This window comes from Schistocerca serialis, chromosome 2 (genome assembly GCF_023864345.2).
Source record: "Schistocerca serialis cubense isolate TAMUIC-IGC-003099 chromosome 2, iqSchSeri2.2, whole genome shotgun sequence".
NCBI classification, from domain to species: domain Eukaryota; kingdom Metazoa; phylum Arthropoda; class Insecta; order Orthoptera; family Acrididae; genus Schistocerca; species Schistocerca serialis.
The window spans coordinates 605,946,485-605,965,397 of record NC_064639.1 but is presented as its reverse complement, the minus strand read 5'-3'; the positions used below and the strand labels follow the sequence as shown (position 1 = coordinate 605,965,397).

At 44.6% G+C, this 18,913-nt stretch overlaps 1 protein-coding gene across 1 annotated transcript in view; it reads right to left on the bottom strand.

Annotated features, from left to right (window-relative positions):
* LOC126456273 (G-protein coupled receptor GRL101-like) overlaps positions 1-18,913 on the bottom strand; it is a 568,827-nt gene that overhangs the window by 241,599 nt on the left and 308,315 nt on the right. Inside the window, exon 6 of the mRNA XM_050092025.1 lies at positions 5,037-5,135. Coding sequence (XP_049947982.1) covers positions 5,037-5,135 — 99 coding nt within the window. The remainder of the gene's footprint in view (positions 1-5,036; positions 5,136-18,913) is intronic.

Here is an 18,913-nt window from a genome sequence, read left to right as displayed (position 1 = left end):
CATATTCAGGACATACTATCTGGGGACGACCGTTGTACGACGATTTTGCTGCTGATACTGATCGGCAGTAACTGAATCAGCACGGAACGCTCGAGTGCGTGGCGAAGCAGGATGGCAGGTCCAGGACAATATTTTTTTGAAACAAATCGTGTTGTGCGCTACCTTGGCAACGAACCTCCGTCTGTTTCACTAGAGGAGGTTGTGACGCAGAAGGCCGAGAGCAACGGATCGAAGACATTTGAGATCAACAGTTGCAGCAGACGATATATTAGTTGCGCATGCTAGACGATCACAAAAACAAGATAGAGTGGAAGCGCATCCGTGTGCCGTGCCTCTCCATCCACAGAACTAGAACACCGGCAACAGCGGCTCTCCATCGGGACAGGGGAGTCATCCCCTGGAGGGAGAAGCTGACACAAATGGTAAGAAGCACACGCAACCACACCGCTCTCCGAAGCGCCCAGGAATGGGCAGGGAGTACATATGGGCTGGGGACCGCCGGAGTGCATTTCGGAATATGGCAGATTAGAATTGATATCATTACCGTTTATAATCTTTTTTAATATTTTATAATGCATACTAGTGACAAATAGGAGGAAATCAGGTTTAGAGCAATAATACTGTCAGGTAGATTTAGATCGGGAAGTAGGTGTAGTTTTATTAATAGTAGGAATAGTTATGTGGTGGGAATGTCTAAAGTATCCTTAGCTGGTGATGTATAGGAAAGAACTTACTAGGAAAGAACTTACTGTTGATAATTTATCGAAAAATGAATACAGCCTTTGCTTAAATTATAGACAACTGTCTACAGTGTAATAAATGAACACATAAAAAAATAAATATTTCGGTAACAAATAATTTTTTAACTTGGGTTTGAGAACAGTATTTGAAGGGTAGCCTTTATGACACCATCGCTGGAGGGTGTCATGTGTTTGAGTCCTATTCCCGTATGGATGCGAATTTTATATATATTTTTGTTGGTGGGAGTTCTTCTGGACAAGGAAGAAAAATTAACAGAAATGAGCATAGAGTCGGACTTTTGATACGTGTTCAGGATTTGGGTCCCACTTCACCAGACAATTTCGAAATCGAACACACCACGCTGCTAAGTGAAAGGTATATAGCGGAAACAACTCTCTAGCATGCGGCCAAACCATTTCTGTATGATATAATCCCTTCGAGGAAAACTAGTTCAGCGAGAGTTTGAAAATCGGGAGAGAATGGAAAATTAAAACCCTTGACGAATGGTCATGAGTTGCACCTAGATAGTTCAATCGGTAAGAGCACTGCCCGTAAAAGAACATGTTTGGCGTCCGTGTCCCGGTCAGATACACATTTTCTTTTCTTTCACGCAACTCCAGATGAGGTTCACAAGCTCTCTTTTCGTAATCCTTCTTGACCGAAGGTTATCTCATCTAGTCGTGTAATTGAATTCACTCCGCTTCTGCAATCGCATCGACATTTAACTGAATGGGAAGGCAGAAGGCCACATAATTTTCTATATTCTGCGCTTCATATTCACACAGCACAATAGCAGAATTCCTACTAAGGATGGATTTTATCAAAAAAGAAGACTGTTTTAGCCTCATTACACGGTAGTCTTCTCTTCCAATCAAAGCTGTATTGATAGTGGTATTTTCATAGTCCTGGGAACAATTGAATACTCATTCTTTAAATTACGCTACATACCTGCGAGGAAGATTTATTCAAGAGAATACGCAATTTTATGTTTTAGTCACTTTACTCTTTCCCGTGGTCGTCTTTATAACAATTCGGTAAAACAGATTGATGATAATAATGCATCCATTGCTCCTTTTGTTTGTTAGAAAATGGACTGCTCAAGTATAATTAAAATTTTATTATGACATCCGTTCCTCAGATGAGGCATGTAAATGAGAATGAGCGTGGAGCTTGAAATGGGGTTGAACAATAAGGGGCTACAAAGGAGTAACATTCACTGATGAGCCAAGGCATTAAGACGAGACCCAATGCCAGGCACGTGACACGATAACGACAGTATAAACACGCGTATACGAATGGAGAATCATACTAGCGACGATACTGGCCGCTGGTAGATATGTCCACTGACATGGTACAGGGAGTGGAAACGAGCAGCCCGTCCACAGCGGAGCTGGTCTACAGCCCGTGTAACACTGCCGTGAGTCTTCACGTAAGGCGGTTGAAGGGCGGTGAAACAGCGAGTACCCGACAATGCGTTGGACACCCGTATCTCATCCCAGAACGTGCAGATTGGTGGCTTGCCGGATCTGTAAAGCATGATGGGTGGCTATTTGTGACAGATCTGAAGAGGGAATACAGTAGTGGACCGGCCACAAGTGTTTCGGGGCCCACCGTTCAATGCACGTTCTTGAACCGGGGCACCGCAGTAGACAACCCCTATGGGTTCCTACGTTGACCCAACGACATCATTAATTACGATTGCACTTGGCACGCGATCATCAAAATTGGACAGTGGATCAATGGAAACACCAGGCAACATGAGTCACTTCTTGTTACTAAAGGTTGACGGTCGTGTCCGGAACCAGCATCAACCAGGTAAACGGTTGCTCGAAACATGAACCTCGTCAAGGTCGCCGCACTGCGGGGGTGCTATAATACTATGTGTTTACTCATATAGCCTTCCGCGTGACCTGTGGTAGTAATCGAAGGCACCAGGACTACCACTAACTATGCGAATATTATTGTGGATCAACAGCGTCTCTTCTTGGCTGGTGTCTCCGATGACGGCGATGACACCTTCCAGCACGGTAAATGTCCCTGTAATAAGACCACATTCTTGGTACAGTGGTACAGTGCTTTGCAGTGGCGTAATAAACCAAATTCGCTAAGCGCGGAGAAGCCATTTTCCCGTAACTTAGGGGAATTATATGACTCTGTGACCTGGGCTTAGACATAAGGTGCCACATACCTCCGGAAACATACACTGAAGACCCAAAGAAACTGTTACTGTATGGGGCCCCGAGAGCACGCAGCAGTGCCGCAACACTGCGTGACATGGACTCCACTAACGTCTGAAGTAGTGGTGGAGGGAACGGACACCATGAATCCTGCAGGGCTATCTATGCTTAATAATGTTCATGCCTGGGGCGTTTGGTGGCCAGCGGAAGTGTTTAAACTCAAACAAATGTTCCTGGAACCACTCTGTAGCAATTCCGGACGTGTGGGGTGTCGCATTGTCCTGGTGCAATTTCCCAAATCAGTCGGAATGCAAAATGGACATAAATGGATGCAGGTGATCAGACGGGACGCTTATGAACGTGTCACCTGTCAGAGTCGTATCTAGACGTAACAGGGGTCCCATATGACTCCAACTGCTCACGCCCCACACCATTATGGAGCCTCCGCCAGATTGAACAGTAACCCTGCTGACATGCAGGGTGCAAGGTTTCAAGAGGTTCTCTCATACCCATACACGTCCGTCCGTTCGATACAATTTGAAACGAGACTCGTCGGACCAGGCAAAATGTTTCCAGTCTTCAACAGTCCAATGTCGATGTTGACAGGTCAAGGCGAGGCGTAAAGCTTTGTGTAATGCAGTCGCCTAGGGTACACGAGTGTGCCCTCGGCTCCGAAAGCCCATATCGACGGTGTCTCGTTGAAGGATTTGCAGACTGACACTTGTTGATGGCCCAGCACTAAAATCTACAGCAGTTTCCGGGATGGTTCCACTTCTGTCACGTTAGACGATTCTCTTCAGTCGTCTTTGGTCCCGTTGTTGCAGGATCTTTTTCCGGCCGCAGCGATGTCGGAGATTTGATGTTTTACAGGATTCCTGATATTCGCTGTATACTCGTGAAATGGTCTTACGTTAAAATCCCAATTTCATCGCTACCTCGGAGATGCTCTGTCCCAACGCTCGTGCACCGACTGTGACAGCACTGTCAACCTCACTTAAATCTTGATAACCTGCCATTGCAGCAGCAGTAACCGATCTAGCAACTGCGCCAGACACTTGCTGTCTTATATAGGGGTTGCCGACCATAGCGCCGTATTCTGCCAGTTCACATTTCTCTGTATTTGAATATTCATGGCTACACCAGTTTTTTTGGCGCTTCAGTGTATATGCCAAAAATAGCCTTTGAAAACTTTGTTTCATCTTCTTTATGTGATATTGCTCACGTTCAGGAGAAGTAATCAGTCTGGAAAGATATAAAGGAGAAATAGAAAAACAAATCGAATACTGGGATAAGACAGTTCTACCTCGTACGTAATATTTTATTCAGACGTAGATGTCCTGCCAGACCTATTTGGGTACTGTGCATCACAGATGAATTCGTCAACAAACTCATTTGGTACACACATCTCACTTTGGTGCTAAAGAAATTACGGGATGCCCATTATTTCAATAATATGGAAAAGCGAATTCGCGCTGTCTTGGCAAAATACAAACTTTGCCAAAAAGCAGAACCACCTACCGTTACACACAGAACACCACTATTGCCAATCACTTCCGTGAAACTAAGAGAATTAGCAGAATCCATCCCACGCACAGGAGCTGCTGTATTACGCTGCAAACTTGGACCAATACGCTATTAAGCGAATGATATTAATGTTTTAGCTCATAAATGTGTACGAGGAGAATGAATTGAAAGACAGAAAGGGGAAGTATAAGAAGGGACTTACGGAGAGGAAAAGGAGAGTTAGTGAGGCAGACGAAAATTACGCATTTTCAAGAAAAGAAATATAAATTTTTTGTGTTTATGTTAGTGAAATTGTGTTATCGTAACATCTATGGCCAGACGTATCAAAAGAGTGGGTAACACGTAAGCTAAAGTCGATTGTACAAATACGCACCAGGATTAATAGAGAATATTGTTAACATAATTTAGACGAACGTTCCCTGTTTCTCACACGAGTGCCACGTATCGGGCTAATAACGATGCAGTATATTTGTTTTTGTTAACATAATCCAGAGATAAACACACACAAAATGAGTTATTTACTGACAGACAGAGGATAGACGAGAACTGAATGATGAGTGCCGACATTAGTGGTGACGTCAGACAGGTACTTACAGTTCAGCTCGTCGGCGTGGTTATCAGCGCAGTGCGTCCAGTCGTCACACCAGAAGAAGCGGTGAACGCGAGTCCCGTCGCCGCATATCCGGAAGAAATCTGTGTAGGAAACATCCGGCTGAGCTGATGAAATTTCTAAGAAACTGTACAATCGTATATCTGACACTCCAACCTCATTTTATTTTTATTACAACTTTTTGAACACAACTCAACTGATAAATAATTGCTAACTTCCAACAAAGTGGAGCATCTTGGAAACATGCCTAAGTCTTAATAGGACATTATAATCTCATGCAGGTCGTTATTGCTATAAGCATAATTTTTTTAACATCTTGAAATAATCGCAAACCATATTTTAGCAATATCAAACTTTAAACATCGGATTGAAATAAAAGCGAAAATGAAAGTACTCGTCTGTGTAATTTCGTAAATGCGTTTAATACACCAGAATTCTCATAACAAAGTGCACATTAATTTCCTTAGTTTTTTCAAGTATTGTCACAAAAAGACGTTATTTTAAGACCAAGAGGATAAAACAGAGACATCCGTTAGAGGTTGTGATGTTATGAAAAAGGTGTTAAAAATAATAAATATGTAAACTGATAGAGGTCTGTGTTCTTTTTCCTGTTCTATTTTCCATGTGAAAACGACCGTGCTGCACGTTGCAACCGGTAATGGAAAAATTTTAAATTTTCGCTGTTTCATAATCATTAAAACAAATTGGGAATGTTTCTTCAAAGTCAGTACCGCCATCAGACTCTTGTTTATTTACAATCTTACATTTACACTTACACAATCATGATTTCGGCTTCAAAGTGTCATTATCAAGTGTTTTAAGTGTTTTACAGTGCCTAAGATGTCATGCTGTCGTATTTAAAATACACTATTGTTGAGTGGTACTTAAGTAAATAAATTAGTGAAATCAAAGTGAAGTAGAAATTAGAATATAAATGAAAAACTTAGTTTAGTTTAGAAGAATTACACACTGGAAAACAGTGGGCAGAACAGCAGAGCAGAAGAGACAATGACCATGAAGTCAGCAAGTTCCACATAAGTGGACGCTGTCGATTCAGCCGTCAGGGCATCGCCCGACCGGCTCACGTGATTCTCAGTCGTCACATGTGATCAAAGGCCCTCGCCTACATTCCAAGAGCCAATGACCGACGTTAAGAAGATTCTTCGAGAAGCTTTTCAACGTGACAGAAGAGGCAATGACCGGTTCACGTGTTTCTCAGTCGTCACATGTGATCAAAGGCCCTCGCCTACATTCCAAGAGCCAATGACCGACGTTAAGAAGATTCTTCGAGAAGCTTTTCAACGCGACAGACGAAGCATTGACCGTGAAGTCGTTCACCTCCAGTAAACTGAAGTGAATAAATACGCGAGACGCACTGGGCCCGACAGACGAAGAAATGGGAAGAGAGTAGCAGTAGTTTTCAGTCAGTTTCGGTACTGAAGACCGTCATGCAAGAAGAGACTACATCATACACAGACGCACCAAGTCCGCTGCTGTAATGGAATAGCAAGCAGCAGCCTCGGCGCCAGAAGACAGAAGTTAAAAGGTATTTGAAGTCTGATTTTTACGTACCCGGGTGACGCGTGAGGACGGGAAGGAGACGGCCTCACATCAGCAGTCACCTGTGAGCTGGGATGAAGATCTGACAGCCGAAGACTGGCAAGCGGGAGTCCGTTGTTCGAGTCCAGGACACTGGCCTTCCCCCGCCGCGCCACTCCGCTGGCCGACGCGCAACACACGTGGCCGCTTAGAGAAGAGAACACTGGGACGCCACATCCAAGGTATCACCATCCGATGCACGACTTCGCTCGCAATAATTAAACGGGCCACCTCGCGCTGCGCGTCTCTAGTCAGCTGGGCGAGACGGCGACACGAGATACACAGTGCCACGCGTAATCAGACGCCGCCACTGCCGCAGCAGAAGGCTTCGCAACCGACACAGCTGCCGCTCTCCGAGCCAGAACATCGAGTAAGGAAACAGTTGTACAAATCTTCAATAAAAGTTATCTTATGTAAAAATGCTGTTTCATTCTACCTCATACCCGAGCCAAGGAAGACTACATGTTGTTAAGAGAGAAAAATTAATTTATTTAGTATTTTCACCATGGCATAATGCTTTAGAATTAAATGTACATTGCAGTGATGCTGATCCTGACAATTGACTAGCATCAAAAGAGAAAATCCAGTTATATTTAGTGACATAACTGTTACACTATTAGACACTTTGTGTAAGAGTCGATATTTCTGCAGAGCCTACTGCTTTGTTTCATCACTGAGTATACCATCTTGAGTCAAATAACGTATTTTAAATACGACAGTATGCAATCCTAGGCACTGTATAACACTTAAACACTTGATAATGGCTCTTTGAAGCCGGAATCATGATTTTGTAAGTGTAAATGTAACACTGTAAATAAACAACAGTCTAAGGGCGGTACTGACTTTAAAGAAATATATTATGACTGTGGCCCCACATTATGAAAAAATTATTACATTGGGAATGATTGAATAATGGTTATATGACTTTAATATTTGGGTTATGACCAGACATGGCCGTAACAGTATGTGGATTAGCTGACCTGAATGCCAGTGGGCAATGTGTGTCTTCGAAGGTTCGCCTTCCAAGGTTAGTCTTCCAAAGTCGCTGATACGTCGGTCCTCGATCCAGAAATACTTGGCACCCGAACAGACCTTCCTTATCTAGCAAGGGGATGGGAGATGGTGGTCTGCAGTCCTGATTATAAGGCGTTATGCTGATTTCCTGGGTTGTATCTGAAACGTCTGCACAAAGTCTCAAGCAGTTACAGCTACTGTTGGCGGTCCTTCTGACGACGCACCAAAAGAATAAGCTATATGTATTATTATCCTGTCTTTGCTTTCGTTTCTACCGTTTCATACAGTAACCCAGTGACCACGGTAGCGCATAGGTAACTATCGCAGGTATCCACTAGATATGCTCCACTAAGGAGCAGGTTTTCCACTTCAGTATACCAGTATATGCCTCCCATTACGACAGATGTCCACCTCGATAGCTGAGTGGTCAGCGCGATGGAGTGACATGCAAAGATGCCCGGGTTCGATTCCCGGCTGGGTCGGAGATTTCCTCCGCTCAGGGACTAGGTGTTTGTGTCGTCTTCATCATCATATCTACCCAACCGACACACAAGTTACCGAAGTGGAGTCACCTAAAAATACTTGCACCTGGCGACCGGTCTACCCGACGGGATGCCCTAGCCACACGACATTTCATTACGACAGATAAACTGTCTGCTTCATACAATGGCTGTCCGCCCCAGTAGCTGAGTGGTCAGCGTGACGGATTGCCGTCCTCTGGGCCCGGGTTCGATTCCCGGCTGGGTCGGAGATTTTCTCCGCTCAGGGACTGGGTGTTGTGTTGTGTTCATCATCATTTCATCCCCATCCGGCTTGCGGGTCGCCCAATGTGGCGCCGAATGTAATAAGACCTGCGATATGGCGGCCGGACCTGCCCCGCGAGGGGCCTCCCGGCCAATGACGCCAAACGCTCATTTCCATTTCCATACAATGGCTAGACTGGAAAAAGCTACTGGAAAAAGCACTTTCTATTCCAAACATCTACTGCCAGTGTCCCTATCACTCTAGTGTGACATGTATCGCGGAAATGGGAACAAACTGCAGCAACACATGGTCCGGAATTGACGTCAGTCCATAATTTTCCTACACAGGCAGCGAAAGTCAGTTAATACGTTAAATTCAAGAACTTCTTTTGATACCACGAACCCGAACATGTTGAACCCCGATGCATCACTGTTAGCAAATTTTATGGCAACATGTTTCGTATAAATGAGTGAGATAGGGTGGGCGGCAGTCTCACTGGTTCTGGAGGACGTACGGCATTGCAGAAGTTTGACGGAACTCTTCTCTATGAAGGCGGGGCAACGACTTGCTGCCCTGTTCTCTCGTTACAATTTGATAAAGTTCCACACATGCATCGCTGAAACTCTCTTAGTCAGTTCTTTTTAGTACCGCAGAAAAAGGATATACAGGGTGGGCCTGAGGTCGTTGTACATTTATCAATATTTATTTTACAAAAACTATAAAATATACAAATTTTTACTGTATGGCAAATGGATGAACAAACCATCAAGTTTAATTGCCTTTCAATTTTGCACGTAGAAGTTGAGTGGAGAGCACTACACTCGGTATCGCTATAAAATAGCTTCACGAGAGAAGAAGTCGCACTGTGTTCTGTGGTATCACGAGACAAAATCTTGAGTTAATGTGCAGCGTAATTTGCCGAGGCAATGAGGAAGAGAAGCTGCTGACTTGAGTATTGTTGCGTGGTACATGAAGTTTAATCAGACCGGCGGTGTGTTGGACCTTTCGCGAAAAGGGCGGCCTTCGGTCGGCGAACAAAGGGTCGGAGTTACAACAGGCAACGAAACCTTTCCACATCTACTCTACGCACATCTCGTGAATCAGGGTTTCCTAGGACCACAGGGTTTCCAAATTTCACCTGCTCGCATACACTATGTGATCAAAAGTATCCGGACACCCCCAAAAACATACGTTTTTCATATTAGGTGCATTGTGCTGCCAACTACTGTCAGGTACTCCATATGAGCGACTTCAGCAGTCATTAGACATCGTGAGAGAGCAGAATGGGGCGCTCCGCGGAACTAAATGGCTCTGAGCACTATGGGACTTAACGTCTGTGGTCATCAGTCCCCTAGAACTTAGAACTACTTAAACCTAACTAACCTAAGGACATCACACACATCCATGCCCGAGGCAGGATTCGAACCTGCGACCGTAGCAGTCGCGCGGTCCGCGGAACTCACGGACTTCGAACGTGGTCAGGTGATTGGGTGTCACTTGTGTCATACGTCTGTGGGCGAGATTTCCGCGTTCCTAAACATCCCTAGGTCCATTGCTTCCGATATGATAGTGAAGTGGAAAAGTGAACGAACACGTACAGCACATAAGCGTACAGATCGACGTCGACTGTTGACTGACACAGACCACCGACAGTTGAACAGGGTCTTAATGTGTAATAGGCAGACATCTATCCAGACCATCAGACAGGAATGCTCTGCATCAGGTTCCATAGCAAGTACTATGACACTTGTGCGGGAGGTGAGAAAAATTGGATTTTATGATCGAACAGCCGCTCTTGACACATCCGGTAAATGCCAAACGACGCCTTGCTTGGTGTAAGGAGCGTAAACATTGGACGATTGAACAGTGGAAAAAGTTGTGTGGAGTGACGAATCACCTTATACAATGTGGCGATCCGATGGCAGGTTTTGGGTACGGCGAACGTCATCTGCCAGCGTGTATAATGCCAACAGTAAAATTCGGAGGCGGTGGTGTTGTGGTGTGGTCGTGTTTTTCGTGGAGGACGCTTGCATCTCTTGTTGTTTTGCGTGGCACTATCACAGCACAGTCGTAATTGATGTTTTAAGTACCTTTTTGCTTTCCACTGTCGAAGAGCAATTCGGGGATGGCAATTGCATCTTTCAACACCATCGAGCACCTGTTCATAATGCATGGGCTGTGGTGGAGTCGTTACACGAGAGTAACCTCCCTGTAATGGACTGGCCTGCACAGAACAAGTTGAAATCTGAAGGAGTAGGCTGATAGTAAAAAAATTCGAAAACTGAATGAGATCGGCGACAAGACACAATGAGCTCAAGGAAAAAGGAAATAAAATGATAGTAATGAAGGGGGACGACAGATGTGAGTAGTTAGGTGAAGTTAGTGTATGGGAACTGGAACAGAGAGGAGAAGGCGTGAAGACTGGGAAAGATTGGTAGGATAAGACACAAGTTTGTTTGGCGTACGGAGTTATGGGAACTAATATGTGAGAATATGTGAGAGTGACGAAGGAAGAGAAATCAATTACAGGTCACTGGATTAATGATATCGACGAGAGTAATGTGGGACATTAGATATTGAACAAACCATCAATGCGATCTTGTGACTCACTGTGTGCACAACCAGTAAGATTCACACAGTGTGACTCCTAAGCAGAGTGTACAATGCGGTTTGTAAGATAACAAGAGAAACACAGGAAAGAAGAGAAAGAAGGATGGACACTGATTTTAGTAATACATTAAAAAATAGTAACAAAGGAAAGGCAGCACTGGGTTATGGTGTGGAAGAAAAACTATCAACAACGGAAAATTCAGGATGGAATGTAACAATGTTATGAAAAGGATAGTTGCTACTTACCCTACAGTGGAGGTGCTAAGTCGCAGGTAGGCACAACAAAAAGACCGTCAGAAAATGAACCTTTGTCCAACAAGGCCTTGGTCAGAGATAGAAAATGCACTCACAAACTCTTACAAATACAACTCTCACACACACACATGATGGCAAACAGCTGCACATGATGGGAGGCACAGCTTTGTGGTGGGTGTCAGGAGGAGGCTGGGGCGGGGAGGGAAACGATAGCTGGGTATGGTGGGGGACAGTAAATTGCTACTTGCAGGAATATACTGCGACAAGGTGGAGAGAGGGTATGGCAGCTAGGTGCACTCCCAAGGTTATGCAGAGGGTCGAGGGGGAGGGAGGGGGAGGGTTAGTAGAAATTGAGTGATGTAAAAAGACTTTGGTGAGTTGGTGGAATAGAGGATTGTATAGTTCTGGAATGGGAGCAAGGTGGGACTAGAGAGTAAGAACAAGGCTTAGTAAAGGTTGAGGCCAGGAGTGTTACAGGAACTTAGGATAAGTTGCCAGGAGCGTTCTCACGCGCGCAATTCAGAAAAGTTGGTGTTGGTAGGAAGGATGAAGATGGTACAGGTAGTGAAGCAGTCACTGAAATGAAGAACATTGTGTTAGATGGATGGCTTCACAATGGGGTGGTCCAGCTCTTTCTTTACCACAGTAAACGGTGAACATTCCTGTGGACAGACAGCTTCTTAGTTTTCATGCCCACGTAGAATGCTGTTCAGTGGTTGCAACTTAGCTAGTAGATCACATAACTGGTTTCCAAAGTAGCCCTGCCTTTGATTGGATGGAGGATGCATGTCACATGTCTGGAGTAGGTGGTGATGGGAGTGCATATGGGACAGGTCTTGCATCTAGGTCTATTACAGGGATATGAGCAATGACACTTGGGGTTGTGAACAGGAGTTTGGTATGGTGTATTGCGGATACTGTGTAGGTGTGGTAGGCAGTGGAATACCACTGTGGGAGTGTTGGGAAGGATACTGGGTAGGACATTCCTCATTTCAAGCATGATAAGATGTAATCGAATGTCTGGTCAGGAATGTTACTTTTGCTCCTCTGTGACTGGATGGTGTGACAATGGGATGTGGTGGGTGGCTGGAGAGACAAGGTATAGGAGATCTGTTTTTGTACGAGTTTGTGAGGGTAATTATGACCTATGAATGACTTAGTGAGACCCTTGGTGTATTTCTAGAGGTACTGCTGGCAGCAGTCAAAGTCGAGGTATTGTGGAAGGTTGGAAGGTTTGACATGGGCAGAGATGCAGATGTAACCATCTTTGAGGTGAAGGTCAATGTTGAGGAAGATGGTTTGTTGGGTTAAGTAGGTCAGCTGCAGCAAATTGCAGAGAGGTGAAGGATTTGGGATTCTGGGTGTTCAGAAAGGTTTCCTAACTACCCTATTGCAGAGTATGCCACCAAACAGCATTCTTCATTTCAGTGAATGCTTCAGAGTCTGTTCCTCTTAAACAACACCAACGTTTCAGAATTGTGCAGATATAAAGTCTCCCTGCAATATATCTTACATTGCCATAACGCTCGTGGCCTCAACCTTCGTTAAGTTTGTCCTTACCCTCTAGACCCCCCTGGTTACCATTCCAGCACTACATAGCCCACTGCTCCACCAAGGAAACCCAGTCTTTTTACATCCCTCCTTTTCCACTAAACCTTCCTCACCCTCTGTCTAACTTCCCAACTGCACCAGCCGCCATACCCTCTCTCCACCTTGTCCCTGTATGCTCCTACAAGTAGCACTTCATCGTCCCTAACCCCTACCAAGCTATCCCTCCCCCTTTACCTAACTAGTCACATCTATCGTTGTCCCCCTTCTCACTTACCCACCAACAACTGTCATTACTATCGTCTTATTTCCTTTTTCTTTAATCTCATTGTGCCTTGATGCCAGTTTCAGTTGGTTTTCGACTTTTTCTACTATCGGCCTACTCCCTCAGATTTCGTCATGTTTCCCCCTACTCCATCAGATTAATCTATTCGTGGTTGCTTCCCACGTGCTTCGATGTATTTTGCGGAGTTTTTCTTACGTATTCTGTATTATTAACATAAAGTTACGCGTTTTTAACCACGATCGCAGATCGTTGCCCCTTTTAACGGCGTCACTACTCAAGATTTCCTCAGACCTAGCCAATACCACGTCCCATATACTGTTCCAGAAATCTTGCTTGGCTCAGGGAATGGCCTTCAAGCAAATTACCCAACTCCAGCTGCCACCCTTCCTTCCACAATGATCTCCATCTGTTCAGAAACCGCCAGTCCTTAACCATCACCAACATACTCCTGCATAATCATATTAATCAGGCCTATACCTCCATGCAACACTTCCTCTCCATCCATATAATTCTGCTGCTATACAATCACAAATTCCTGGGTCCCATATCCAACACTGAAACCGTTGCTCTCCAGAAACGACGACAACAAGCACAAAGCCACCTGAAAACACTCTCCACCCTGTTCATTTCCTACTCTTGCCTTGGACTACCACGATCCATTACCCCTACAACTACTTCCAAACCTCCCCCCAGGGCTATGAAACCCTTCCTAGCAGACCTACTACATTTACCTGACCCTCAACGCTCCCTTCCTCCACCATCCAGAATTTAGATCCGAAACAGACCCAAAGCACAGTAATGAACCTTTCCTCCAAAAGCCTTAGCCCCACAAAAGCGTCAGTCCATTTCCAAAGGCTTCCCTGTTTGCCCTGCTTCCAAATTCAATTGCATGGGATTTGTCAAAGTGCATCTCTCCTTCTCCTGATCCCTCCAATGAAATCACATTTTCACCAGCAACCCTATCACCCAGACTCAACTAAAGCCCAATGTTGAACCCTGCCAGACTCAGATCACTCTTCATTCAACTGTGTTCTACCCCCACTGCCCAGAAACCACCCCCTGCTAGCTTTTCTCAATATTTTAACCTCAGTCCTTGACTCACTATCATTCCCCAAATCCCTTAACATGCAAAGTAACCTCACATTCGCAGAAAGAGCTACAATCAACCACCAAAAAAAATGATCTCAACCTTAGAATGCTACCTATGGACAAAGGCTACTCCACTGTCATTTTGAATGCAAGGATTAGGTGGCAGAAGGACTCAGCCAGCTGTCAGTTTCAACCATGTACCTATCCTACCACAGTGATACCATTCCAGAAATCGAGCATGATCTCTAATCTCTCCTCAAATTATTAGCTTCACCCCAGAACCCTTCCCTGAGTCTACCTCACTTCTCACCACTACCACACCACTTACTCTTACCTTCTACATGCTTCCTAAAGTCCCTAAGCCCAATCACCCTTGACACCCCATTGTGGTCCTTACTGTGTACCCAATGAGAATATCTCTGGTCTCACACACCAATACCTTCAGCCTACTGCTTGCACCGTACCCTTCTATATAAAAATACCAACTGTTTCCTCCAATGACTCTACACAGTTCCTGTTCCTTTACCACTTGGTGCCCTGCTCAATCATCCATAATTCCCATGGCCATACCATTATTGAACACAAGCTTCCCCAACGACCAACGTATTTCATCCTACAAAGTCTTTCTTAAATGCCATGAACATGGGTATCCTCACCCACAATTACTTGTCTTTGAAGGCATTACCTACATACCAATCTGGGGTATAGCTATGGGCACTACATGGCACCATTCTATGCCAACCTATTCATGTGCCATATAGAGAAATCTGTCTTGAGCACCCAGAATCCCACATCCCCCACCCATTTCAAATTCACTGTTTGCCATTTTCATGATCTGGTTTGAGGGTGATGACTCCGTATCCACATTCCTCCAGAATCTCAACACCACCTGGTACTACTCAACCCAACAAGCCATCTACCTCGATGCTGACCTCCATATCAAAGATTGCTACATCAGCACCAGCAATATCTCCACTTTGACTGGTACCATCGATTTCACATGGCGGTCCTTTCCATTCAGTGCAGTAACCCATCACCATTAGATCTGTTATGTGAAGTTGTCCCTTTGTAAATGCACTGAGGGTGTCACTGAGGCCTTCAAATACCATAATTAACCTCACAACCTTGTACTTAAACAGATCTCCCATGTCATATCTCTCCAGTCACTCACCACCTCCGAAAGTCCCACCATCTGGCCACAGGCGAACATTCTCCTGATCACTCAGGACCAAGAAGCAGCTGGAGCACCCGATTGTTGAGCACATCGCCCAACACAGCATTCATCATTTCAGTGACTACTTCACAGCCTGTGCCACCTGGATCCTTTCCATCAACACAAACTCTTTCTGAATTGTGAAGATGGGAACTCTCACAGGAATATATTCTATGTTCCCGTAACCTTCCTGGCGTCAACCTTCATTAGTGTCTGTCCTCAGACTCTAGCTTCTCCCCTGTTACCATTTCAGTCCTTTATTTCTCCAATGCACCCTCCGTCTTTTTACCTCACACCGTTTTTGCTGAACCCCCCCTCCCCCCAAGCCCTCTGTCTAACCTATTGGCTGTCCCTAGCTTCCCTACCCTCTCCCCCCCTACATCATCCCTATACCTCGTCCCTGTACACTTCCACAAGTAGCAGTTTACTGCCTCCCACCCCTACTCTGCTATCTCTCTGCCTCCCCATCCCAGCCTCCTCCTTACCCCTCTCTCCACCCTCCACAAGGTTGTGTCTCCCATCATGTGCAGCTGCTCGTAGCATGGCCTCAGTAGCCATAGGGTGGTATCATGTGCGTGTGAGCTGCGTTTGCGTGTGTGGTTGTGTGTATGTTCAACCTCTGATGAAAGTTTTGTTGGCTCAAAGCTCAGTTTCTAGAAAGTCTTCTGTTGTGCTTATCTGCGACTGAACATCTCCGCTATATGGTGAGTAGCAACTATTCTTTTCACAATATTTTAATTTACATTATACATAAACATATATATAATAAATAAATCGGAAACGTTGTACCAAAAATCATTGAAAGTTTTTGAGAGATTTTGTTGAGACTTTTAAAGTGAGCTGTAAACGCCATTCGGACGGACAAACGATGCATATTATTTTAAACAACCTTATTCTGGTTTTCTCATAGCACCCACTGCAAGAAACAAGGCTCTACTTTGCTAGGAAAATGGCCCATTATTTTTCTTTCTCACATTCCAACTATGACCGCAGTGCATGGAAACCATCACACAAGATGTTTCTCCTTTACGCATTGTCTCTCCTTATAATTAATTCATTCTAAAACTCTATACGAAACAATGTGTTGTTTTGTTTTCCTTCTCTTCATCTGTTTTACAGGAAACACAGAGGTGGATTTATAGCATATCAGCCTGTGATTGGAATATTAATACGTAATCTCAATCCTTCGAAATTTCGTAATCCTACTCATTTGCAGATTAAAAGTGTGATAAATACTGTCGTTGAAGCTATTACCCTCACAGATCGAGCAGCCGTAAAGTTTTATCTCATACCCCACATACTAATGATCCCAAGAAATTCAATCATTCTTTTTAAGCGACTGCAGTTCCCAGTCAAGGTTTCGTTTGCAATAAAAAGACATGTGGCCCAAAATCATCAAAATAAGAGAGATGGTTAATTGCACTGAGAGGGAGGGGTTGGGAGGGGGGGGGGCGAAGAGGCGAGGCGATGCAAAAAGAGAGTGAGGAGAAGAAGGCAAGTAAAAAACAGGGGGGAGGTGGTCGTGGATAGAGAACCATTTCTGACACATATTTAGCAATTGCGAAACAATACCTGCTTCACTAGTTGTAGATATAAACACACCGAACAAAACATTGCTCACCCATAAGAAACATCGCTCTAACACCATTAACACAGCCTATAGCTGTGATAATGACCTCAATTCAGCGGCCGAGAGCGGGCACAATTTTTCCAGGTATACTATATCACGCTGATGCCTTCGATGACTATATCCCATAGCTACCAAACCGCGGGGATGCTGCTTGTTACGTTTCATCAGCGGTCCCAGATAGTCCCAAATATTATGTATGGGATGTACATCGGGTGATTTATCAGACCAGTGGAGATGCGATAATGTGTCCGGGTGCTTCTGACTGCACAAAACCGGAGAGCCCATAGCATACCCATTGTGGACGTAGAAGATTGGGAAACATTTGGTAACCGAGAATTCTGAAACGAGCATCCTGCTTCATATTCACTGTGAGTGGAATGGGTGAGCTCTGGTCATGTTACAAAAAGACTCCTACAGAATTACAGAACCACCTCTGGCCTGATCAACGAGAATAACGCCGCATTAGGCCATCGCTGCATTTGACGCTGCGTCATTTGGAGACAGGTGTCATTGTGATTAATCGAACCACATGTTACGCTACCGTTTTTCTCCAAAATTGTCCCGTAATGTATATAAAATCAGAACATAGGTATCTACTAGATCAGAATTATTAATTGACATGCAGAAAAGTGATGCATAACAGTAGTAGTCATCGTTGTTATGCAGCTATCGAAATTTAAATTTTATTAAATATGCATGCTTTATATAAGCAAGAGGACTCTGAAGGATTAGGATGAGGTGACAGTGTTTGGGGCAACAGCGGAGTCATGTGCGCAAACAGAGGAAGAACTCTCTTGGAGTAGTTCTCAGAAGGACACGCCAGGAGGCCTTCAGGTCACTGCCATGCAGTCCACGGGCTGTGTTTTGTCATACATCTCTTGGGCGCCAGATGCACATCAGAAAACTCTTATACGATCCCCTATTGCATAAGCCCCAGGAGCGACCGCTTTACAGCCGTGAAAGAGGAAGAATGCTGTTTTCAGCAAGATCAACGAAGACACTATTGTACAAAAAACGTAGAATGCTGTATTTCTTTGCAAAGCACTGGACACTGTAGATAACACGTAGGAAATGGAGTCAGAACCCGCAGTTTGAGGCGCGTGTCAGATGCTGCCCATCACTGGCTTCACATAAGGTAAATGTTTATGCATCATAAGAATTTCTAGGATTGGCTGAGGTAAATACACTGGAGGTTAGAGACAGAAACTGGACTGTGCCTAGAGGACCCGCCTCATTTGCCACAGAGAGAAAGAGTGAGATGCATTTTTCCTTCACTAAACGGTAAGACGCGCGTTACTGGTTAATCACGAGAAGAAAAACTCAGGGAAAAGGACCAGCATTTTCTAAGGAATATTTTCAAAGGTCTGGCCGCGGCAGGTCCGTAGTCCAGCGAATCCGAACAGAGTGAAAAGCGCAAAATGCAGAAACACGAGTTTTTCTTTTCTTAAGCATTCAGTGCAAAATTACTTCTTCACTGACAGGCTTAAAGTCTTTATCATGAAGAGTTTTTACAGCGGAGAGCCGTCGTTGCTTGGTCTCCGTGAGAATCCAACTCCGCAGTCAGAGCAGATGAGTGCGATGACCTTAGAAAAATTTCGGGCTTATTTGAATTAACTGCTGGCGAGTGTCGTTGGTGTCCCGCCAATGGCTGATTCTGCAGTCGTTTCAGCGTTCAGCTATAGTCTGCTATGGTGAGATCGAACTACGAGAACGAGTTAATGCGCAGAAACAAGAAGGTCATTATTACACAATTACAATAATTCCAAGTTTCACTTTGAATACTTGCTTTCATATTCAAATGGCGAATTTGCTTTGAACTCTGGCCATAGATGTAGTGCATTTCCTTCTGTAGTGCTTTCTTCCACGAAGGAGA